At 49.2% G+C, this 25,202-nt stretch overlaps 3 protein-coding genes across 10 annotated transcripts in view; 1 reads left to right on the plus strand and 2 right to left on the minus strand.

Annotated features, from left to right (window-relative positions):
• Positions 1–2,752: 2,752 nt before the first annotated feature.
• Positions 2,753–8,858, minus strand: nsdhl (NAD(P) dependent 3-beta-hydroxysteroid dehydrogenase NSDHL; the record flags this gene model as incomplete). The annotated part of the gene is made up of 7 exons (XM_084449081.1): positions 2,753–3,085; positions 3,455–3,557; positions 4,956–5,098; positions 6,004–6,132; positions 6,934–7,080; positions 8,398–8,559; positions 8,838–8,858. The coding sequence occupies 7 exons, from the start codon at positions 8,856–8,858 to the stop codon at positions 2,753–2,755; spliced, it is 1,038 nt and encodes a 345-aa protein (XP_084305207.1).
• Positions 8,859–9,824: 966 nt separating this feature from the next.
• On the plus strand, positions 9,825–11,868 carry cetn2 (centrin, EF-hand protein, 2; the record flags this gene model as incomplete). The annotated part of the gene is made up of 5 exons (XM_084448625.1): positions 9,825–9,833; positions 10,169–10,333; positions 10,553–10,681; positions 11,526–11,663; positions 11,779–11,868. 5 exons carry the CDS (start codon positions 9,825–9,827, stop codon positions 11,866–11,868), a joined length of 531 nt encoding a protein of 176 aa, XP_084304751.1.
• Positions 11,869–13,995: 2,127 nt separating this feature from the next.
• LOC311318057 (UDP-N-acetylglucosamine--peptide N-acetylglucosaminyltransferase 110 kDa subunit) overlaps positions 13,996–25,202 on the minus strand; it is a 31,653-nt gene continuing 20,446 nt past the window's right edge. For 5 of the 8 annotated variants that reach the window (XM_084449251.1, XM_084449249.1, XM_084449248.1 and 2 more), the window contains 7 exons: positions 24,684–24,854; positions 23,848–23,964; positions 23,489–23,653; positions 18,592–18,744; positions 17,700–17,952; positions 17,253–17,409; positions 13,996–15,184 (listed from right to left, as the gene is read on the minus strand). In XM_084449251.1, the coding sequence (XP_084305377.1) occupies positions 15,004–15,184; positions 17,253–17,409; positions 17,700–17,952; positions 18,592–18,744; positions 23,489–23,653; positions 23,848–23,964; positions 24,684–24,854 (1,197 nt within the window). In that variant the 3' untranslated portion in view covers positions 13,996–15,003. The remainder of the gene's footprint in view (positions 15,185–17,252; positions 17,410–17,699; positions 17,953–18,591; positions 18,745–23,488; positions 23,654–23,847; positions 23,965–24,683; positions 24,855–25,202) is intronic. The other 3 variants (XM_084449253.1, XM_084449252.1, XM_084449250.1) reach the window with 1 other exon arrangement.

The following is a 25,202-nucleotide window of genomic DNA, read 5'->3' on the forward strand; positions in this document are numbered from 1 at the left end:
ATACCACACATCAACATCAGACTAGATATACCACACATACAATATCAGAAGATGTCCACACATCAGAATCAGAATCACATACAATATCAGGCACACCATCTTCACGAGGTACGAGTATGATAGATTATGCTCTCAGTCACTTGTTTATTTTATTAAACCTTTATTTAGTCAGGCCAGTCATTAAGAACAAATTATTATTTATGGCGACATGGGAAGACGTTCAGAAAGGAGATGCACTTGTGAGTTGTAGTGAGTAATAGTACACCGACTACCTACGTTAAATGTAATTATTGTAAGTGGCTTTGGATAAAAGCGTCTGCTGACTGACTAATGTATCTGTAATGTACCAGTGTGCCAGGCCTACATCCAAATATGCAGACCTGCAAACTCTGGAGTAGTGAAAACCCTCTAGATTCACTGAAACTACCATGGTTAACATAAAAGGTAGCCAAAAGGTGACAAGTTTGCAGGTGTGAATATGGAAGTCCCTGCTGAGCTGGCCTCAGTATTCCACAATGCCAAAGCAAATACCTGCTCTATGTTTGCTCTGTATTGTCAACAGCTTAATGTGACTCTCTGGCCAGCTACAGCCAGACTCTCACACCACTCTCATGTCTGATCCTGAGTGTGTGTGTGTGTGTGTGTGTGTGTAACAACATGACGACACACTTTTTCTGTACACCTGTGTGTCCCGCATCTTCACCAAAGCTGGTTGCCAATAGCAACCGGAGACACTTCGCAACAACCAGTCCCACTGGTAAACCCCGCCCCTATCTAAGCCCCGCCCCTATTGCTATCCAAGCTCTCAGTCATACCATGCATACTGTAATACCATGCATACTGTAGGGCTGGGCTCTGCGCTGTAGTGTATCCAGTCCTTTCACACGGTGCGATGTCGCAACCTCCCAGAACATGAATCATTCACACAACCTCAGCTCTGATGGTTTACTGTGGTATGTACCCAACCCCAACCCTAACCTAACCCCAACCCTACCCTAACGCTGTATGCATGAGAGAGAGAGAGAGAGAGAGAGAGAGAGAGAGAGAATGACGATACCGGCTGGACAGAGTGGAGGTTTCACTCTAGCCAAGATGGCAGCCGTGTGGTCTACTGTCCCTACACACCACACACCTCCTTCTCTTCCTACCCCCCCGCCAACCCCCCCTCTCCCTCCAGGGTGAACCAGCCTGACAGCCTTGCCCAGTGCTTCTGACTCAGTGAATCACCCACCAGGCCTCCTATGGCTCAGGGAATGTCAGGAATGTCTGCTCCCCTTTCCTCCCTACCACACAGACACATGGAATGCCAAGCACGCACCTGATCAATCCCGACCCAACCCTAACCACACCCTAACGCCACCCCCCCCCCCCCCCCCAAGCAGACAGCTGTACCTGTCCTAACGCTAACCCCCCAGGCAGCCAACTGAGCCCGTCTGTCACGCAATATCACAGTTACAGTTGCTTAGATACGCGTGGCGCTCTGGGGCTGATATACTAAGATCAATATGACTCAGAGAGAGTGACAAGTTTTAATAACAGTTATTAGCTGTGTGTAATGAGAGGAAACTACTGTCACTGGTACTCAGAGAGATGGAATGAGGAAGGAAGGATACGAGAGAGAGAGTGAAAGGGAAGAGAGAGAGAGAGAGAGAGATTCATGCTTCAGATGAAGACGTTAGACTGAAAGCATGAGCCAAAAGGTCTGCCTGTCAGAGCCAAGTCAACATGTGGTCTACCAACACAAGATCAATTAACACAACCCACACCACTGAACAGCTTCAATGTCTTATATTGATGACAAACATCCCATGTATTTTCAAACAAACAAATAAATAGAGCATTTGTTTAGTTAACAGAATTATAAATCTATACTCCATGTATCGCAGCATATAAAACTGGAACGTACAGCTACATGAAGTCCCCCGACGGTGGTGTGAAGTACTGGAACTTTCCGAGCTTTGAATAAACAACTTTAACAACTGCTTCAATGACTCTATTAGTGCGAAGACCTTTCTGAAGGGTCACATTCAACTGACATTGAGAAGGTGTAGCACTTCCTGGTGAGAGGAGGGTAGATGCACGCACACCACACGTGCACACGCGCGTGCGGTGTGTGGTCAGGCTCCGTGTCGGAGGTGAGGGTAGCTCTCAGGCGTGCGGGGTGTGTGGTGTGTGGTCAGGCTCCGTGTCGGAGGTGAGGGTAGCTCTCCAGCGTGCGGGGTGTGTGGTGTGTGGTCAGGCTCCGTGTCGGAGGTGAGGGTAGCTCTCCAGCGTGCGGGGTGTGTGGTGTGTGGTCAGGCTCTGTGTCGGAGGTGAGGGTAGCTCTCCAGCGTGCGGGGTGTGTGGTGTGTGGTCAGGCTCCGTGTCGGAGGTGAGGGTAGCTCTCCAGCGTGCGGGGTGTGTGGTGTGTGGTCAGGCTCCGTGTCGGAGGTGAGGGTAGCTCTCCAGCGTGCGGGGTGTGTGGTCAGGCTCCATGTCGGAGGTGAGGGTAGCTCTCCAGCGTGCGGGGTGTGTGGTGTGTGGTCAGGCTCCGTGTCGGAGGTGAGGGTAGCTCTCCAGCGTGCGGGGTGTGTGGTGTGTGGTCAGGCTCCGTGTCGGAGGTGAGGGTAGCTCTCCAGCGTGCGGGGTGTGTGGTCAGGCTCCGTGTCGGAGGTGAGGGTAGCTCTCCAGCGTGCGGGGTGTGTGGTGTGTGGTCAGGCTCCGTGTCGGAGGTGAGGGTAGCTCTCCAGCGTGCGGGGTGTGTGGTGTGTGGTCAGGCTCCGTGTCGGAGGTGAGGGTAGCTCTCCAGCGTGCGTGCGAGGCCTTCCTGCAGACCCACCAGGGGCCGGTAGCCCAGGTCCTGCTTGGCGCGGGAGCAGCTGTAGTAGTGGTGCGTCCCGGCCAGCGCCACCCTCATGGGGGTGAAGGTGGGCCGGAAGGCCAGCAGGGGGCGCAGCAGCAGGGCCAGCAGCCAGAGCAGCAGCGCCAGGCCGTACACCAGGCGGTACGGGAGGTGGTAGCGGGGCGCGGCGTAGCCCAGGCCCACCAGGACCTCCGACATGAAGTCCCAGAAGCGCACGGGCTCGTCGTTGGTGATGTGGTACGCCTGGGGGGGAGGGGAGGGGGGGGGGGCATTCTCATATTAAAACACGAAACACTATTTAATAAAGACTTAATAAAATAATTAATCCCCTGAACAGGAAAGAGAGGTAGGGACAAAGAGAGGAGTGTGTGTGAGAGAGAGAGAGAGAGAGACAGAGAGAGAGAGGGGAGAGAAAGAGGGGATAGAGAAACAGATAGAGCAGAGATAGGAGAGAGAGAGAGGAGATTTAGAGAGAGAGGGAGAGGGAGTGAGTGATGGAGAGAGAGGAGAGAGAGATAGAGAGGGAGTGAGTGATAGAGAGGGAGTGAGTGATAGAGAGACAAGAGAGAGAGGAGAGAGAGAGATACCCACTCATGTCCTGGTCTCTCTCACCTTGCCACAGATGTGTGAGTCTGGTCTGAGTCTCTCGGCGGCCAGGATGTGACCGTGGACCACGTTCTCTACGAAGGTGAAGTCCACCAGGTTGGAGCCGTCCCTGAGAAGATTAGACACTAGTTTTATTCCTCACATGTAATGACCGGTGTACAGTCACAGTGAAATGTTGCTGCTGGCTCCAAGATTATGCTACAGATAAACTCTAATACTCAACTACTCAACTCAAATTCCAAATTAACAAGTTACAATTTACAAAATTACAATTTTACAAATGAACACAAATTCCACAATTGGTACCCTTTCCATAAGTATAAAGTTAGCTGGGATGGGATAGATAAAGGTCTGGATGGATTATGTACATGCTGTATATGGGTATGCATAAATAAATAAATGACCCAGGGGGGCATGGGTGAGTTACGTACATGCTGCTCTAACTACAGGTGCATCCCAAAAAATGTAATATTGTGGAAAAATTTCATGTATTCTAGATCCATTACACAAAGAGAACTATTTTAAAGGAGTAGTAAAGGGAAAATGCATGTTTAGTTGTTTGTTGTTCTGACATCAAATTCGCCACAAAGTATGAATCCTGTAGGGTTTTATTGATCATTTTATGAAATCCATTGACTTGTATTGAAGCGACCGTTGTGGATGTGTAGATCAATCCGCAGAGGGGATTCAGGAAGCGGAACTACTTACGGTAGCTATTGTTATTGTTTATGTTGCTAGGCTACCTAGTTTGCGGATGTTTACACACATATGTGCTGCGACTAAACAGTTCTATGCTAAATATTTAAAAAAGCCTTTCCAGATGAACTAGAAAATAATGAACTTTCCACAATATTCTAATTTCTGAGATGCACCTATATAAAAAATAAAATCCCGGGATGATGATGATGATAGGATGACGACAGGATGATGGTGATGATGATGATGATGATGGTGGTGGTGATGATGATGGTGGGCTGTGCGTTCATTCTATCCGGAGCCCGTGGTTCTGACAGGGCCCGCTGTACTCGAGCGTGTGAGCGTCTGACCAGGACTGACCCGATGATGAACCTCACCCTGACCAGGACTGACCCGATGATGAACCTCATCTTTCCCTGACCAGGACTGACCTGATGATGAACCTCATCTTGCCCTGACCAGGACTGACCCGATGATGAACCTCATCTTTCCCTGACCAGGACTGACCCGATGATGAACCTCATCTTGCCCTGACCAGGACTGACCCGATGATGAACCTCATCTTGCCCTGACCAGGACTGACCCGATGATGAACCTCATCTTTCCCTGACCAGGACTGACCCGATAATGAATCTCATCTTTCCCTGACCAGGACTCACCCGATAATGAACCTCATCTTTCCCTGACCAGGACTCACCCAATAATGAACCTCATCTTTCCCTGACCAGGACTGACCCGATGATGAACCTCATCTTGCCCTGACCAGGACTGACCCGATGATGAACCTCATCTTGCCCTGACCAGGACTCACCCAATAATGAACCTCATCTTTCCCCGGCGCGCCGCCTCCACCAGGATGGGCACCAGCTGGGGGTCCCGGGGGCCGAAGATGCCGTGAGGGCGGATCGCCACGGTCAGCAGCCCCTTCTCTGGGTCACACGCCTCCAGGACGATCTGGAGGAGGAGGAGGGGGAGGAGGAGGAGGACATCATTCTAGGCCCTGTTTAGCCCTTCTCAGGAACTGTGAGTGCGCTGATGACGTAGCATCTGCTACCGCAGTCCTTTCTACCAACACAGGAAATTTTGACTTTTAAATAGTCGCCAAGTTGGCGCCGCTTGGCGCTCATATTTAAAAGTGTCAAATAAACATTTCAGCCACCCACCATTGAAAGCTCGGCGCTACCGTTAAGTGATCTTTTTAGCCTTTTTTTGCGGCATCGTCATTATTTTTCAAGGTAGTTTCGAGGACGCAAAAAAAGTCAAAAAAGATCACTTAACGGTAGCGCCGAGCTTTCAAAACCCATCGTTTGTTAGAATAGGCCTTTCTGCTTTGGTGAGTGGCTTTGAAATGTTTATTTGACACCTTTAAATATGAGCGCCAAGCGCCTCCAACTTGGCGACTATTTAAAAGTAAAAATTTCCTGTGTTGGTAGAAAGGACTGTGGAAGCAGATGCTACGTCATCAGCGCACTCACAGTTCCTGAGAAGGGCTAGGCCCGGTACAGATTCACTAACCTTCCTTCCTCCTTTCCTTGGAGGAATTATAGATCAAGAGTAGATGAGTACAAGACATGAGTAGTCTGGTAATGCTGCCACCTATTCCATGATATTAGATTAAAGACTGCCTCGAAGAAAGAAGGAAGGAAGGAAGGAAGGAAGAAAGAAAGGAGGGAAGGAAGGAAGGAGGGAAGGAAGGAAGGAGGGAAGGAAGGAAGGAAGGAAGGAAGGAAGGAAGGAAGGAAGGAAGGAAGGAAGGAAGGAAGGAAGGAAGGAAGGAAGGAAGGAAGGAAGGAAGGAAGGAAGGAGACAATGTCCAAGAGTAGAGCGCTGTGTTACTTGGTCCCAGGCTTGGTCTTCACCTTCTCCTGCTGGATCTTGGTTTGGGTGTAGTAGTCCATGGGCTTGCTGGCGTAGGGCAGGTCCTCTCTGCCATCTTTGATGTCTGTGCCCTCGAACACCACGCTGGCACTGCTGGTCAGAACCACCTTCTACAGGACAGAACAACATGGTTTAACCCTAACCCTACATTAACAGAACAACATGGTCTAACCCTCGCCCCACAGAACAGAGCAAGATGGTTTAACCCTAACCCTACAGAACATAACATGGTTTAATCCTAACCCTACAGAACAGAACAACATGGTTTATTCCTCACCCCAAAGAATAGAACAACATGGTTTAATCCTCACCCTACAGAACATAACATGGTTTAATCCTCCCCCTAATGGAAAGAACAACATGGTTTAACCCTCACCCTACAGCTGTGTACTCTCTCTCTCAAACTTATGGGTTAATTAATCAAATAACGTCAGTGCCGAATACAGATATCAAAGGAGAGAGGGGTGCAATGTGATTGGTTAAGTGGAGAGAGGAGGAGTGCACTGTGATTGGTTAAGTGTCATGTCTGTCAGGCCAGTTTCTCTCCTGAGGAACCGTTCCACGGGTCTGACCCTAGTCTCAACGCCAGACCCATGAGAGTTCTTTCGCTGATACACTACGTTAGCTAAGCTAACTACGTTACTGCATGCTGCAGATCTCTCTATGGGTCTGGGACACAATGCAAAAATCTGGTATTCAAATCCTGGTAATTCATTCAAAAGCTTTTTATTTTTTTATTACAGATTATGAAAGTGTATATTGTAAACTTTGAAATGATGTCTCATACATTGACATCTGAACATATTTGAAGAAGACATGCTTCTGATATGCACACCTGCAAAGCAACCTTGCCTTACTTTGAGACCGGCTGTCACCTATGTGACCCAGGTGAGCTCAGCGCTGCCCCCTACCTGTACTCCGGCCTCGGTGCAGGCCTGCAGCACGGTGCGGGAGCCCTGGACGTTGACCCTGTGGAACAGCTCCCTGTCGTCGCTGGCCGGGGCGGGAGAGGCGCAGTGGAACACCAGAGACACGTCCTGCAGCGCCCCCAGGAGGGCCTGGAGAGGGGGCGCGCGCACACACACACACACGCGCACGCGCACACGCACACGCACACACACACACGCACGCATTACAAAGAGAGCGACACACACACATACATTACAGAGAGAGACACACACGCGCACACACACATTACAAAGAGAGTGACACACATACACACACATAACAGAGAGCAACGTGACACACACACAAACACTACAGATAGTCACACACACGTATATATTACAAAGAGAGCAACACACACATACACCCACATTAAAGAGACATACATTACATTACAGTCATTTAGCAGACACTTTTATCCAAAGCGACTAACAATAATTGCATTTAACGTAGGAAAAGACAATGTATTGTACTACTTGTCAGAACTCACAAGTGCATCTTCTTTCTAAAACAAGTTACTAAGAGCATAATCTAGTGCTGAAGGCAAAGTCGAAGAATAGCAATCTAAAATACAATAGGTGCTTAAAAGGGAGGATCGTTGTAGTACTTCTTGAAGAGATGAGTTTTGAGCCTGTGGCGAAAGATGGGCAGCGACTCTGCTGTCCTGACGTCAGTGGGCAGTTCATTCCACCACTGCGGGGCCAGGACAGAGAATAGCCGTGACGGAGTCGATCGACCGCAGGGGCCTCGGAGTGACGGAGCAAACAGTCGCCCCGAGGTAGCAGAGCGTAGCAGTCAGGAGGGGGTGTAGGGTTTGACCATGGCCTGGAGGTAGGAGGGGGCTGTTCCTTTCATTGCCCCGTAGGTTAGTGCCAGAGTTTTAAACTGGATGCGAGCCGCTACAGGGAGCCAGTGTAGGGAACGGAGAAGGGAAGTTGTGTGGGAGAACTTGGGGTGGTTGAACACCAGGCGAGCAGCAGCTTTCTGGACAAGTTCCAGGGGTTTAATGGCTGACGCCGGGGCCCCAGCAAGGAGAGAGTTGCAGTAGTCTAGACGGGAGATGACCAGGGCCTGGATGAGCACCTGCGCCGTTTCATCAGTGAGGAAAGGGTGAATCCTCCTGATGTTGTAGACATCAGGCAGGCAGGTAGACAAACAAACACATACACACATATTACAGAGAGAGCGACGAGACACACACACACTACAGAGAGACACACACACACACCTTACAGGGAGACCCACACACACACGCACATACATACACACAAACACACACACACACACACACACACATTACAGAAAGACACACACACACACACACACACACATACATGCATACATAGGCTACATTACAGAAAGACACACACACACACACATTAGAGAGACACACACACGCAAACACACATTCCAGAGACACACACACGTACCTGTTTGTCGCAGAGGTCTCCCAGGTGGAAGGTGACCCCGGGGAGCTCGTAGGCCTGTCTAATGTCAAACACTGTCACAGCGTAGCCTCTGTCCAGCAGCTTCTCCACCAGGTGTCTGCCCAGGAACCCTGAACCACCAATCACTGCACACCGCTTACTGCTCTGTAGATCGCGCGCGCGCGCACACACACACACACACACACACACACACACACACACACGCACACACACACACGCACACACGCACACACACACACGCACACACGTACACACGCACACGCGCACACGCGCACACGCACACACACACACAGAGAAACATTTTGACAAACCACTTTTTGACACCATGTCATGTGAATTAAGACTAGAAGATAGGCTCCATGAAACTGATGGTAAACTGATGGTAAACTGATGGTAAACTGATGGTAAACTGCACAACTCACCGGTCTGATGCGCGTGGCCATGACAAAGTCCAGGTGCTTCGTTCTAAAGACACACTGATTACAGTAATTACAGGTTGCAAAACACGTGGGAAAGTTCTGTCAAAACTAAACACAACATGTGTTATACACGAACCCAGCTGGCACATAGACAAATGCATTAAAAGGCGCTAAAGCTCGTCTTTAACTCACCAGAAGTCAAGAGCGTGTTTTCAATAGAAGCAGACGGCGGACGATAGAGCGAGGATGAGCTGAGCTGAAGAACCGCTATGATTGGTTGAAGCGCAGCTCGGACGCAGGTGACACTTGCGAACAGCCAATCGTATGGAGGTGGCGTCACTGGTTCCACCAACGATTAGGTTACATCCAGGTTACATCGCCAACTCCCTGGGCGGTTCCAGTTTGAGTCATGTGGTGTAAAACATATTGATGTTTTTAACAACCAATCATACTATTGTCCGACCGATATGGGGTCTACTCGATTTGTGGTGTATTGAATCAATGTCTCTATTGGTGTATTGAATCAATGTGCACTCTACCGACCCGGCGCGCATGGTGATATAAATCGAAGAACTCGAAGCTCATAGACGCGGTGGCTGAGCTGAAAGTGCGCATGCACTGTAACCTATCGTCGGTTATCCTTATTTATAAGGATACACGGGCAATACAAACTCTAGACGTCTAGAACCTCGGATTAACTGCAAATCTCCATATACTGTCAGTGATCCAGTGAACGTGCTTCACGCTATAAACGGAGCGTTTTCTGTCTGTTTTCATCTTGCCTAAATTACCAGGAAGAGGGATAGAAACATACCTCTTGCGGATTGCAGGATTGGTCTGTGATTTTACTGCCCGATTGTCGCCATCGACGTTGTGATCATCTGATATGGTACGTCTACACCAGAAACCTTTATGTGGTCACCTATAGCTACATCACAGGTAACAGGTGTTAGTAATTGTTTTTGCTGCTGAAATAGCCATATTGTCCATATGTATAACGTGTGGTCACACAAACAGAGGTGTGTAGACATACATATTTAACTACAAAGCTATATTATCTGAGTAGCCTGCATGCCCAGAAAAACCTGCACCTCTGGTGTCTATCATGTCTGTCTCATATCCTAAATCCTTGACCATATAGATTTGCAGTGAGCTCTACATAGAGTAGGCTGCCTATATCTACTGTAGGAGCTCTATGTAAGGGACTGGACGTGTAGTGCAGACCAGCCCCAGACCAGCCCCCCCAGAGACCAGGGTTAGGGTTAGAGCTTCTCCTCCATGATCTCTGAGATCCCTGTCATAGCTCTCCTCTCTTCCTGTGATGTCATCACTAGGCGACCAGCGTGAAGAGGCCGTCGCTGCAGGGGCCGGTCCCGCCCCCCCGGAAGAAGACCAGCCCAAAACTGGAGCTGGCGGAGGAGCTGAAGCAGGAGATCCGCGAGGCCTTTGAGCTGTTCCACACCGACGGCTCAGGGCATATCGACGTCAAGGAGCTCAAGGTCAGGGGTCACCAGGGGCCTACCTGTGACCTGTTGAACTTCCCAACCCTAATCCTAACCCTAATCCCAAGGTCCTAACCCTAACCCATAGGTCTAGTCCTATTCCTAGGAGATTATATGTGACACCCCCCACATCTGAAGAACCCTGTAATAGCACCTGCAGATGTCTGACAGTCTCTCTTCTCTTCTGCTCTCTTTCTGGTCTCTCCTCTGGTGTAGGTGGCGATGAGAGCGCTGGGCTTTGAACCAAAGAAGGAGGAGATTAAGAAGATGATTACAGAGGTGGACAAGGAAGGAACCGGAAAGATCTCCTTCAACGACTTCCTCACTATCATGACCCAGAAGATGGTGAGTGAACTTGTTCCCCTAATTGAGCTGGTCTGTCTAACCCTCACCCTGAGTGAGCTGGTCTGTCTAACCCTCATCCTGAGTGAGCTGGTCTGTCTAACCCTCATCCTGAGTGAGCTGGTCTGTCTAACCCTCATCCTGAGTGAGCTGGTCTGTCTAACCCTCATCCTGAGTGAGCTGGTCTGTCTAACCCTCATCCTGAGTGAGCTGGTCTGTCTAACCCTCATCCTGAGTGAGCTGGTCTGTCTAACCCTCATCCTAAGTGAGCTGGTCTGTCTAACCCTCATCCTAAGTGAGCTGGTCTGTCTAACCCTCATCCTGAGTGAGCTGGTCTTTGGTCCTAACCCTCATCCTGAGTGAGCTGGTCTGTCTAACCCTCATCCTAAGTGAGCTGGTCTGTCTAAACCTCATCCTGAGTGAGCTGGTCTGTCTAACCCTCATCCTGAGTGAGCTGGTCTGTCTAACCCTCATCCTGAGTGAGCTGGTCTGTCTAACCCTCATCCTGAGTGAGCTGGTCTGTCTAACCCTCATCCTGAGTGAGCTGGTCTGTCTTACCCTCATCCTGAGTGAGCTGGTCTGTCTAACCCTCATCCTGAGTGAGCTGGTCTGTCTAACCCTCATCCTGAGTGAGCTGGTCTGTCTAACCCTCATCCTAAGTGAGCTGGTCTGTCTAACCCTCATCCTGAGTGAGCTGGTCTGTCTAACCCTCATCCTGAGTGAGCTGGTCTGTCTAACCCTCATCCTGAGTGATGAGGTCTGTCTAACCCTCATCCTGAGTGAGCTGGTCTGTCTAACCCTCATCCTGAGTGAGCTGGTCTGTCTAACCCTCATCCTGACCCCCCAGGCAGAGAAGGACTCCAGGGAGGAGATCCTGAAGGCTTTCCGTCTGTTTGATGACGACGAGACGGGGAAGATCTCCTTCAGGAACCTGAAACGAGTAGCTAAGGAGCTGGGAGAAAACCTGACTGATGAAGAGCTGCAGGTGAGGGACACACACACACGCACACTCACACGCACACACACACTCACACGCACGCAGACACACTCACTCACAAGTGCACACACACACACACACACTTATGTCCCCTGTGAACCAGGAGATGATCGAAGAGGCGGACAGGGATGGTGACGGCGAGGTGAACCAGCAGGAGTTCCTACGCATCATGAAGAAGACCAGCCTCTACTGAGGGAGAGCTGGGGGTCGGCGGGGTCAGGGTCACACACAAGAGTCAGCGCTGGGGTTAGGGTCACACACAGGGGTCAGCGGGGTCAGGGTCACACACAGGGGTCGGAAGTCAGGTCACACACAGGGGTCAGGGCTGGGGTTAGGGTCACACACAGGGGGCAGAAGGGTCAGGGCTGGGGTTAGGGTCTCATACAGGGGGCAGAGGGGTCAGGGCTGGGGTTAGGGTCACATACAGGGGGCAGAGGGGTCAGGGCTGGGGTTAGGGTCTCATACAGGGGGCAGAAGGGTCAGGGCTGGGGTTAGGGTCACATACAGGGGCAGGGGGGTCAGGGCTGGGTTTAGGGTCTCATACAGGGGGCAGAAGGGTCAGGGCTGGGGTTAGGGTCTCATACAGGGGCAGGGGGGGCAGGGCTGGGGTTAGGGTCTCATACAGGGGGCAGAGGGGTCAGGGCTGGGGTTAGGGTCACACACAGGGGCAGGGGGGTCAGGGCTGGGGTTAGGGTCACATACAGGGGGCAGAGGGGTCAGGGCTGGGGTTAGGGTCTCATACAGGGGGCAGAGGGGTCAGGGCTGGGGTTAGGGTCTCATACAGGGGGCAGAGGGGTCAGGGCTGGGGTTAGGGTCTCATACAGGGGGCAGAGGGGTCAGGGCTGGGGTTAGGGTCACATACAGGGGCAGGGGGGTCAGGGCTGGGGTTAGGGTCTCATACAGGGGGCAGAGGGGTCAGGGCTGGGGTTAGGGTCACATACAGGGGCAGGGGGGTCAGGGCTGGGGTTAGGGTCACATACAGGGGTTGGGGGTCAGGGGCGCGGTTAGGGTCATACACAGGTGAACTGTAGGTAGTTTACAAGTTGTCACTAGTCACACTCAGCCTGTTCCAACACTCTAAAGCAGTTGTGCTTTCTTTTTTTTTTTCAGTTTATGGCCATCTCCTTGCCGACGCTGTCATTGCCGAACATTCCTATTCTAGCTACTTCAGTCATGTGACAGTCACAGACGTGCCAAAATGTGAGCTTGAGCGTTTTGTGTTTACCCGCATGGAATGCCCCCTTACTTCCCCGAATCCGTCTCTGGAGTCGACGTCTACATGCCCTCTGACCCAGGCTGCTGCGCCTGGTCATAGACACGTGTAATCATTTAACTGACCTGTTCGCAGTCATGTTTATGAGCTACTATGTCTATTGTGTTTATTTATTTATTTAACCTTTATTTAGCCAGAGGAAATCACACTGAGATTTGCATGTCTTTTTCAGGTGAGCCCGATCCAGGAAAGCAGCAGTTACACACAAATAAAAACAAAACATAATACAAACACATCAAAGGGTTAAAACAGTGCAGAAACCATGAATGACATTAGTTTGTTGGGCCCATACGGTCCTCCATCAGTCCAGAGAGGAAAGTCGAGGGGTTTCAGATGTGTGACTGCTGCTGTTATCTATAGCTTTGCTCTTACCTCTCAGAGAGGATCCTCGTGTGTTTGGGGAGAGCTGTGATCTCCACCTCCCGATGTTGAGAACCCGCTAGTCTGGTCGTGCGGGCCAGGTCTGGTCTGCACAGCGGTCCTGTTTAGACGCACGCTTCCATGCTCTCCTTGACTGGACTGACGACAGCTGTGTGGAAAAGCACTCAACACTTTCCCCTCTGGGATAGTCGGTCGGTCAGTCTGTCCAATCATGTGAGATGACATCAAGGATCAAGGCCTGGAGTGGAGGTCGTTCCAGAACTAGGCCCGTCTCAGCTCTGCCTTTTGTCTCTTGTGCCTGAGCCTCTTCCAGAAGTAATAATTTGTTTCAGGGAAGATGTTTACCACGAATGCCCCCCCCCCCCCCCCCCCACAGTCCTCCTTCAAAGCTCATGCCAACTCAACTAATTTGAAGTTGTGACTGTATGTTTTCATGTTAGATAAGTCTTGTTCTTGGTATATATTTTGTGCCTTGTATTTGAATGTTTTGTAAGAACTGCATGTGCAGGTATATCAATATTTAAGACGTGTGATTTAATAAAAACCTTTAAGAAGTTGCTCCCATGTCATTGTTTCCCAGATCAGATATTGAAATGCAAGTTGTTTTGATTCACACTCAGAAAGAAAAACAGAAAACTGTTGCACAAGATTTCCCATATTTATTTATTTATTTCAACAGATTGAGTCAGAGCCTTGCAGTTTGCCTTCGACAGAGCATAAATAAAACTAGACAAGCATACAAAACAAAAACCTGCTTAGAAAATACTTACCCAGAACGTTCCTGATTCGAGTGATAAAATTGGTTGAAAAGTCAAATTTAGATAATGGTGAAACATAGGCAAGCCCCGTTTGTCCATCTTACTCCACATGTTCGGTCTTTAGAGCCCCAAACCACTGATATTGACACATGACAAATCCTTAAAAGTTGGCATTTGGTGAGAAAAACAAATAAACAACCCATCTCATAATCCTGAACAAACTGAAGCGTCTTGTCTCCCGACCCCAGAATGCAGACCTGAACAAAACCCCAGTAGCAGTTACAACTAAAAGAGAAAGAGTTTTACATTTGCGTCACCTTAAAGCTGATTAAACTTTTATTCAGTTACATCTTCACTGGTGCAACATTGTCCCTTTTACACACAGACAACACTTCATCCAATTATAAGTAGGCGGACGAGGGCTGGGTCCTCCGGGGGGGCCGACACACACAGACAGAAGACTGAAGAAAACCCACTGAACTGGAGGACGATGCCTGCGGGCGAGGTGGGAGGTGGGGGTTGAGGGGGCGAGGGAGGGTCATCTTTCTCTCTACCCACTGGGATGATGGTGGTGGTGGTGGTGGGAGGGGGTCAGGATGTCCGTCTGGCTCGGGGACACAGACATGCAAGGTGGTGATGATGATGATGATGATGAGGGTCGGAGAGAGATTATACCTGCAGGCTCCACCACGTACATAGAGTCCCAGTGACGGGGGGGGGAGGGAGGGGAGGGGGGCAGAGACATCGGCAGCTCTGCGTAAAGATGGAGCGGGACGGAGGGCAAGGTTCAGGGGTCACAAAGGGGCGAAGCGCGGGGTTGATGCTGCTGTTTGGGAGAAGGAGAGGGGCAGGCAGTGAGGGAGAGCTGTTGGTTGGTCAGAGAGAGAGGGGGGGGGGGGGTGGAAGGGTACTAGGCTCAGGCCGTCTCGCTGCTCTCGATGGGCTGCAGGTTGATCAGGTGCTCTGGCTTGCCCCCGGAGGCGTGGTGCTCCCACATCTGCAGGTAGAGCTTCTCCAGGTCCATGGTGTACTGCTTGGTGTTGAACAGGGGGCTGCTGATGCGCTGCTTCCACACGCGGGCGCGGACCATCTTCAGACTGGGGGGGGGGGGGGGGGAGACAGAGAAGGCTTGAGAGACGAGGGATGCACCATAAATTGGCGATCATATTGGTATCGGTCCCCTGAGCAAAACAGGGTCGATGTGAACAGTGGATAATTATTACTGTCTAGCTGCTGTCGTGTGTTGTATGTGAGAGGAAACGGTGCGGTAAATCTACGATTTATCGGCTTTTCCGAATGTTTTGGAAAAAGACAGTTTACATGCGTTTTTCAGTATGTAAAACATTTGATTATCATAGAAATGTTTTATACAGATCATATCGACATCGGTAAATATCGGTTATCAGACAGGACAGCAATGATAATAAAGCATTATGGAACGAGAAGCCGTGGGATGTCACGGATATTGCCACGGCTAGCGGGAGTGGTTAGGCACGAGGCGCAGACTTAACCATCTGGGAACTCTCCGTTGGAAACTATTTGGAAAAGGGCAGGCTCTTTCAAAAAAATACTTGGCAGGTGATTGGATGAACCATCTGTCTATCACTGCCGTCTTCTAACCGTCTAACTTCAACCCGCCCCTCACCGTCGTCACACCTAAACCCGCCCAGCGTAGCCGTTTGTATTTCAAATTCCTCAGAACCAACGCTGATTGATTGGCGAGGTCGTTTTCTGATCCGGTGCAAACGGATCACTACGGAGAGTATCCAGACTTGATTTGCCAGGGGAAACAAAGGTGAGGTCGTGAGATCAGGACAGGGTCTCACCAGGCGAGCTCTAGCCCGGCCCGGGGCGGAGGTCAAAAGACCAGAAGACTCACAGGCCTCTGCCGTCTTGTCTTTAGAAAAGATAACATTTCATCAAAGGAATAAATCTGACAAATTCTGGAACATCTGGACACCTCTGTGTTCATTTATGGAGAAAGGTGAATAACTTTGTAGTAGATGAGGGACTCTGTCTGTGCCCTTTTTTCATTTTTATTTATTGTATTGACCTTTGTCATATATGTATTTTTTGTATTATTATTATTTTATTGTATTTCGTTATTTTTGGGGAAATGTAGATCCTATTGGCTCCGACGTCCTGACAAACCCCACGGTCTGGTGTTCATGTGCAGGGTATTAGAATGTAGCCTTTCCATTTGAAAATGAATACAAAGAATTCAATGGATTTAAACCAGACGAGGAGAGAGAGAGGGGAGGTGATCAGTGCAGAGGAGGAGCGAGAGAGGGGAGGTGATCAGTACAGAGGAGGAGAGAGAGAGAGAGGGGAGCTGATCAGTGCAGAGGAGGAGAGAGAGAGGGGAGGTGATCAGTGCAGAGGAGGAGAGAGAGAGGGGAGGTGATCAATGCAGAGGAGCGGAGAGAGAGAGGGAGGTGATCAGTGCAGAGGAGGAGAGAGAGAGGGGAGGTGATCAGTGCAGAGGAGGAGAGAGAGAGGGGAGGTGATCAGTGCAGAGGAGGAGAGAGAGAGGGGAGGTGATCAGTACAGAGGAGGAGAGAGAGAGGGGAGGTGATCAGTGCAGAGGAGGAGAGACAGAGGGGAGGTGATCAGTGCAGAGGAGGAGAGAGAGAGGGGAGGTGATCAGTGCAGAGGAGGAGAGAGAGGGGAGGTGATCAGTGCAGAGGAGGAGAGAGAGAGGGGAGGTGATCAGTGCAGAGGAGGAGAGAGAGAGGGGAGGTGATCAGTACAGAGGAGGAGAGAGAGAGGGGAGGTGATCAGTGCAGAGGAGGAGAGAGAGGGGAGGTGATCAGTGCAGAGGAGGAGAGAGAGAGGGGAGGTGATCAGTGCAGAGGAGGAGAGAGAGGGGAGGTGATCAGTGCAGAGGAGGAGAGAGAGAGGGGAGGTGATCAGTGCAGAGGAGGAGAGAGAGAGGGGAGGTGATCAGTACAGAGGAGGAGAGAGAGAGGGGAGGTGATCAGTACAGAGGAGGAGAGAGAGAGGGGAGGTGATCAGTGCAGAGGAGCGGAGAGAGAGAGGGGAGGTGATGAGTGCAGAGGAGCGGAGAGAGAGAGGGGAGGTGATGAGTGCAGAGGAGGAGAGAGAGAGAGGGGAGGTGATGAGTGCAGAGGAGCGGAGAGAGAGAGGGGAGGTGATCAGTCTTACTATTCCATGTCTGAGCCCAGCTTGACGGCCACGTCCTCGTAGTCCTGGCGGCTGGGGGCGATGAGCTCGGGACAGCCCAGGCAGGTGAGCTGGGACGCGGCCACGCGGGAGGCCAGGGTCTCTCCTGTACAGAAGGACTGGTCATTTAAAGACCGACCTGTCTTACACACATGGGTTATTATGCAGCTCAGGACGGAACAACAGGGACAAAATACATCTTTCTCTTGCACGCACACACACACACACACACACACACACACTCCTCATGGTGGCATGGTGACGATGGGCGTGCCACACACAGCACTCACACACACACGCACGCACACGCACGCACACACACACTCCTCCTCCTCACCGGGCATGGTGACGATGGGCGTGCCACACACAGCACTCTCTCACACACACACGCACGCGCACACACGCACACACATACACGCTCCTCCTCACCGGGCATGGTGACCATGGGTGTGCCGGCCCAGAGCACGTCCATGCCGGTGGTGTGTCCGTTGCAGAGGGGCGTGTCCAGACACACGTCCGCCAGTTGGCCCCGCCTCACATGCTCTTCCTTGGGCGCCACGGGCGAGAAGATGATGCGGGCGGCGGGCAGGCCCATGTTCAGGGCGTACTGCTGGATGTTGGGCTCCCCCACCGCCGGGAAACGCAGCAGCCACAGCACGCTGTTGGGCACGCGCTTCAGGATCTGACCAGGGAGAGACAGGGTTATACACACTGCTTTAGACAGGGTTATACACACCGCTTTAGACAGGGTTATACACACTGCTTTAGACAGGGTTATACACACCGCTTTAGACAGGGTAATACACACCGCTTTAGACAGGGTTATACACACTGCTTTAGACAGGGTTATACACACCGCTTTAGACAGGGTTATACACACCGCTTTAGACAGGGTTATACACACCGCTTTAGACAGGGTTATACACACCGCTTTAGACAGGGTAATACACACCGCTTTAGACAGGGTTATACACACTGCTTTAGACAGGGTTATACACACTGCTTTAGACAGGGTTATACACACCGCTTTAGACAGGGTTATACACACCGCTTTAGACAGGGTTATACACACTGCTTTAGACAGGGTTATACACACTGCTTTAGACAGGCAGGGAGAGACAGGGTTATACACACAGCTGTACAGCACTTTAGACAGGGAGACAGTGTCATACTTATAGCTGAATAGCACTTAAGACAGGGACAGAGACAGTATTATACATATAGCTGTATAGCGCAGACAGGGAGGGAACAGGTAAGCAACAAAATCATGCTTGGCTGTGATTGGTTGATTGGTAAATGTATAGGTTAACTGGCTGATTACATTGGCCCACATCTGCAGGGTGGGAGGGTCTATCTTGTAGAGCTGGTTGAAGTTGCAGTACACGATGGAATCCTCTGGGAGGCCGTACTGAGACCGGGTCGTCACGACGATGGTGCGAGGAACCTCCTCTCCCGTGGCAGCTTTGTTGTTGATCTAAGAAGGACGACAAACAAGATGGAGTCGGTCAAAGATGGAGGAGGAGAGTGACTGTAGAGAAGGCTACCTCTCTGTGATAGTAGAGATGGCTACCTCTCTGTGATAGTAGAGATGGCTACCTCTCTGTGATAGTAGAGATATCTACTTCTCTGTGATAGTAGATATCTACTTCTCTGTGATAGTAGAGATATCTACTTCTCTGTGATAGTAGAGATGGCTACTTCTCTGTGATAGTAGAGATGGCTACCTCTCTGTGATAGTAGATATCTACCTCTCTGTGATAGTAGAGATGGCTACCTCTCTGTGATAGTAGAGATGGCTACCTCTCTGTGATAGTAGAGATGGCTACCTCTCTGTGATAGTAGAGATATCTACTTCTCTGTGATAGTAGAGATATCTACTTCTCTGTGATAGTAGAGATGGCTACCTCTCTGTGATAGTAGAGATATCTACTTCTCTGTGATAGTAGAGATATCTACTTCTCTGTGATAGTAGAGATGGCTACCTCTCTGTGATAGTAGAGATGGCTACCTCTCTGTGATAGTAGAGATGGCTACTTCTCTGTGATAGTAGAGATGGCTACCTCTCTGTGATAGTAGAGATATCTACTTCTCTGTGATAGTAGAGATGGCTACCTCTCTGTGATAGTAGAGATGGCTACCTCTCTGTGATAGTAGATATCTACCTCTCTGTGATAGTAGATATCTACTTCTCTGTGATAGTAGAGATGGCTACCTCTCTGTGATAGTAGAGATGGCTACCTCTCTGTGATAGTAGATATCTACTTCTCTGTGATAGTAGAGATATCTACTTCTCTGTGATAGTAGAGATGGCTACTTCTCTGTGATAGTAGAGATGGCTACCTCTCTGTGATAGTAGAGATGGCTACCTCTCTGTGATAGTAGAGATATCTACTTCTCGGTGATAGTAGAGATGGCTACTTCTCTGTGATAGTAGAGATGGCTACCTCTCTGTGATAGTAGAGATATCTACTTCTCTGTGATAGTAGAGATGGCTACCTCTCTGTGATAGTAGAGATGGCTACCTCTCTGTGATAGTAGAGATGGCTACTTCTCTGTGATAGTAGAGATGGCTACCTCTCTGTGATAGTAGAGATATCTACTTCTCTGTGATAGTAGAGATATCTACCTCTCTGTGATAGTAGAGATGGCTACCTCTCTGTGATAGTAGATATCTACCTCTCTGTGATAGTAGATATCTACTTCTCTGTGATAGTAGAGATGGCTACCTCTCTGTGATAGTAGAGATATCTACTTCTCTGTGATAGTAGAGATGTCTACCTCTCTGTGATAGTAGATATGGCTACCTCTCTGTGATAGTAGAGATGGCTACCTCTGTGATAGTAGAGATGGCTACCTCTCTGTGATAGTAGAGATATCTACTTCTCTGTGATAGTAGAGATGGCTACCTCTCTGTGATAGTAGAGATGGCTACCTCTCTGTGATAGTAGAGATGTCTACCTCTCTGTGATAGTAGAGATGGCTACCTCTCTGTGATAGTAGAGATGGCTACCTCTCTGTGATAGTAGAGATGGCTACCTCTCTGTGATAGTAGAGATGTCTACCTCTCTGTGATAGTAGATATATCTACCTCTCTGTGATAGTAGAGATGGCTACCTCTCTGTGATAGTAGAGATGGCTACCCCTCTGTGATAGTAGAGATGGCTACCTCTCTGTGATAGTAGAGATGTCTACCTCTCTGTGATAGTAGAGATGTCTACCTCTCTGTGATAGTAGAGATGGCTACCTCTCTGTGATAGTAGAGATGTCTACCCCTCTGTGATAGTAGAGATATCTACTTATCTGTTATAGTAGATATCTACTTATCTGTGATAGTAGAGATGTCTACCCCTCTGTGATAGTAGAGATATCTACTTATCTGTTATAGTAGAGAAGGCTACCTCTCTGTGATAGTAGAGATGGCTACTTCTCTGTGATAGTAGATATCTACCTCTCTGTGATAGTAGAGATGGCTACTTCTCTGTGATAGTAAAGAAAGGCTACCTCTCTGTGATAGTAGAGATATCTACCTCTCTGTGATAGTAGAGATGTCTACTTCTCTGTGATAGTAGAGATGGCTACCTCTCTGTGATAGTAGAGATGGCTACCTCTCTGTGATAGTAGAGATGGCTACCTCTCTGTGATAGTAGAGATGGCTACCTCTCTGTGATAGTAGAGATGGCTACCTCTCTGTGATAGTAGAGATGGCTACTTCTCTGTGATAGTAGAGAAGGCTACCTCTCTGTGATAGTAGAGATATCTACCTCTCTGTGATAGTAGAGATGTCTACTTCTCTGTGATAGTAGAGATGGCTACCTCTCTGTGATAGTAGAGATGGCTACCTCTCTGTGATAGTAGAGATGGCTACCTCTCTGTGATAGTAGAGATGGCTACCTCTCTGTGATAGTAGAGATGGCTACCTCTCTGTGATAGTAGAGATGGCTACTTCTCTGTGATAGTAGATATCTACTTCTCTGTGATAGTAGAGATGTCTACCCCTCTGTGATAGTAGAGATGGCTACTTCTCTGTGATAGTAGAGATGGCTACTTCTCTGTGATAGTAGATATCTACTTCTCTGTGATAGTAGAGATGTCTACCCCTCTGTGATAGTAGAGAAGGCTACCTCTCTGTGATAGTAGATATCTACCTCTCTGTGATAGTAGAGATGGCTACCTCTCTGTGATAGTAGAGATGGCTACCTCTCTGTGATAGTAGATATCTACTTCTCTGTGATAGTAGAGATGTCTACCCCTCTGTGATAGTAGAGATGTCTACCTCTCTGTGATAGTAGAGATGGCTACTTCTCTGTGATAGTAGAGATGGCTACTTCTCTGTGATAGTAGAGATGGCTACCTCTCTGTGATAGTAGAGATGGCTACTTCTCTGTGATAGTAGATATCTACCTCTCTGTGATAGTAGAGATGGCTACCTCTCTGTGATAGTAGATATCTACCTCTCTGTGATAGTAGAGATGGCTACTTCTCTGTGATAGTAGAGATGGCTACCTCTCTGTGATAGTAGATATCTACCTCTCTGTGATAGTAGAGATGGCTACCTCTCTGTGATAGTAGATATCTACCTCTCTGTGATAGTAGAGATGGCTACCTCTCTGTGATAGTAGAGATGGCTACCTCTCTGTGATAGTAGATATCTACTTCTCTGTGATAGTAGAGATGGCTACCTCTCTGTGATAGTAGAGATGGCTACCTCTCTGTGATAGTAGAGATGGCTACCTCTCTGTGATAGTAGAGATGTCTACCTCTCTGTGATAGTAGAGATGGCTACTTCTCTGTGATAGTAGAGATGTCTACCTCTCTGTGATAGTAGAGATGGCTACTTATCTGTGATAGTAGATATCTACTTCTCTGTGATAGTAGATATATACTTCTCTGTGATAGTAGATATCTACTTCTCTGTGATAGTAGATATCTACCTCTCTGTGATAGTAGAGATATCTACTTATCTGTGATAGTAGAGATGGCTACTTCTCTGTGATAGTAGAGATGGCTACTTCTCTGTGATAGTAGATATCTACTTCTCTGTGATAGTAGAGATGTCTACCTCTCGCTGTGCTGTTAATCCCAGTCCCCTGAGGAAGCTTTTCAAAGTCATTAAAGGAAGTCTCAACTATACTGAACGCTTGCTAGCTAGTTCCCCAGACAGCGAGCTACCTAATTGTGTCCATGTGCTGACCTAGAGCCAACTCTGAGGTGGAGACCAGTTTGCTATCCCATCTCCCACAGCCAGTGCTGGTGATCATAGCATGGAGCTGCATACCTGCAAGGCCACTGCCCCAGACACTACTACCTCCTCCACAGTGAACACCTGGAAACACAGCGGACATGTCAGAGAGCTGCTGCCTGGGACTAAGGGACTAAGGTCTCTGCGTCTGCGCCGTACCAAGTGGCCTGTTGTGTTTTGCCGTCTGTCTCTTGTTGTGCTGTGTATTGTTGTGTTGTTCTATGGTGTGCTGTGCCGTGAGCTATTAGATACATACAATTTCCCCAAGGGGATTAATTATTCTCTCTCTCTCTCTCGACAACAGCAAGCCTCACGTTAGGAGCCATGTGTCGGGGCGGCTGTGGTTCAGGAGGTAGAGCGGGTTGTGCAGTAGCAGCAGGGTTGGCGGTTCAATTCCGGGCTCCTCCTGTCCACATGTCAAAGTGTCCTTGAGCAAGACACTGAACCCCAAATTGCTCCCAATGAGCAGGCTAGCACCTTGCATGGCAGCTGCCGTCATTGGTGTGTGAATGGGTGTATGAGAGGCCACTGTAAAGCGCTTCGGGGAAAGGCTCTATACGTATAAGTGCAGTCCATTTTCCGTGTGTGTATTTGAGTGAGCCATGCCTGTGGGATTGTGTGTGTGTGAGAGAGAGAGAGAGAGAGAGTGAGTGAGTGATAAGAGGTGAGTTGATGGGGCAGCAGGCAGCTTAGCATTGGGCCAGTAACCTAAAGACTATATGACTAATATGTAAATGGAAAAAGTTTACTGAAGCTGTGTTAATGTGGTCTGTACCTGAGTGGTGGCCAGTCCGTATGTGAGGGTTAAGTGGGTTAGTGAAGCCGTGTTAATGTGGTCTGTACCTGAGTGGTGGCCAGTCCGTATGTGAGTGTTAAGTGGGTTAGTGAAGCCGTGTTAATGTGGTCTGTACCTGAGTGGTGGCCAGTCCGTATGTGAGGGTTAAGTGGGTTAGTGAAGCCGTGTTAATGTGGTCTGTACCTGAGTGGTGGCCAGTCCGTTGCTGACGGTGAAGCCGTTGATGGTGACCTGGATCTGCCCCTGGTTGATCATGTTGATAATGGCCTCGGCCGCCGTGTTCATGGGGATGACTGGCATGGACAGGGCGCCGTTGGTGTCTGCCGTCTCCTGACTGTCACATTTCATCTGGAGAGGAGGCGGAGGAGGGGTGGGATGACAGAAAGCGAGGTAAACAGAGACAGAGTGATATGCTTGCATGTTTGCACGTTTATTGTAAAATCATCAATCAAATAATTTATTGTAAAGTCCCCCTGAGGTCGGAAGCCAACACTTCCTGCTCTCCTAACTCCAATTACCCAGACTCCTCCAGTCTCACTCACCTTGACCACTTTGACGTCAGGCAGGCTGTCCAGGAAGGCCTTCAGGTCGATGCCGTTGAGCACGATGCGGTTGTCAAAGATGTGGCCGTTCGACTTGAAGTCGATCACTGCTTTTTTCTGGAGAAGGCAAGGACAGATATGATCACCCTGCAGAGTACGGAGGTCCAACTCAAACTACAGGTCTGTGCCTCCAGCTGGCCTGTCTCTGTACATCTGCCATCACTCCAGCTTGCTTATCACTTACCTGCTAGTCTTGATACCTGTTGGAGCAATCGGTAATTATGACTGTCTCCCTCCCAGAACATAGCAGACATGTTTTGGAAACTCCCGTCTGAATGATAGCTTAGCTTGGTTTGGTTACTGTTTGCAAGCTAGCTAGCTATTTCTATTGGGTTGTATTTCTATTGGACAGTTCTAGTTCTGTTGGGTTTCTATTTCTATTGGACAATAGAACACTAATGTTGGGTAAAGCTGAGCAACAGAAAAATAAGTATAGGCTGAGCGTACTTGGTCTATGTATCTATAACTCCATGGTACTTGGTCTATGTATCTATAACTCCACGGTACTTGGTCTATGTATCTATAACTCCACGGTACTTGGTCTATGCATCTATAAATCCATGGTACTTGGTCTGTGTATCTATAAATCCATGGTACTTGGTCTATGTATCTATAACACCATGGTACTTGGTCTATGCATCTATAACGCCATGGTACTTGGTCTATGTATCTATAACACCATGGTACTTGGTCTATGTATCTATAACTCCATGGTACTTGGTCTATGCATCTATAACGCCATGGTACTTGATCCATCTGCCCCAGGCCCTGCCTACCTTGAGGTGCGGGAACATGTTGGCATGGTCTCCTATGAAGAAGGTATTGGGCATGTACGCCAGCTTCTCAGAGTACTGCTCTGCCACCTCGATGGGCGACGTCTCCTTGTCCGACACGATGTAGTCCATGAAGGGAGCTCCGCTGGTCCCCGGGTAGCCCAGCCACATGCACTGGACAAGGAGAGGGAAAACATCTCAGATACCGACTGTCACAGAGGAACGCCATGGTGTTGTAATGTATCTAGTTCTATCCTCCCCTCCCAGCGCTTCTATACCGGCTATTCTCTGTCCTGGCCCCGCAGTGGTGGAATGAACTGCCCACTGACATCAGGACAGTAGAGTTGCTGCCCATCTTTCACCGCAGGCTCAAAACTCACCTCTTCAAGAAGTACTACAACGATCCTCCCTCTTAAGCACCTATTGTATTTTTAGTTTGCGATTCTTTACTTCAAAAGTATTCACTTTGCCTTTACCACTAGATTATGTTCTTAGTCACTTGTGTAGAAAGGAGATGCATGA

The sequence above is a fragment of the Borostomias antarcticus genome (genome assembly GCF_949987555.1).
Source record: "Borostomias antarcticus genome assembly, chromosome: 14".
NCBI classification, from domain to species: domain Eukaryota; kingdom Metazoa; phylum Chordata; class Actinopteri; order Stomiiformes; family Stomiidae; genus Borostomias; species Borostomias antarcticus.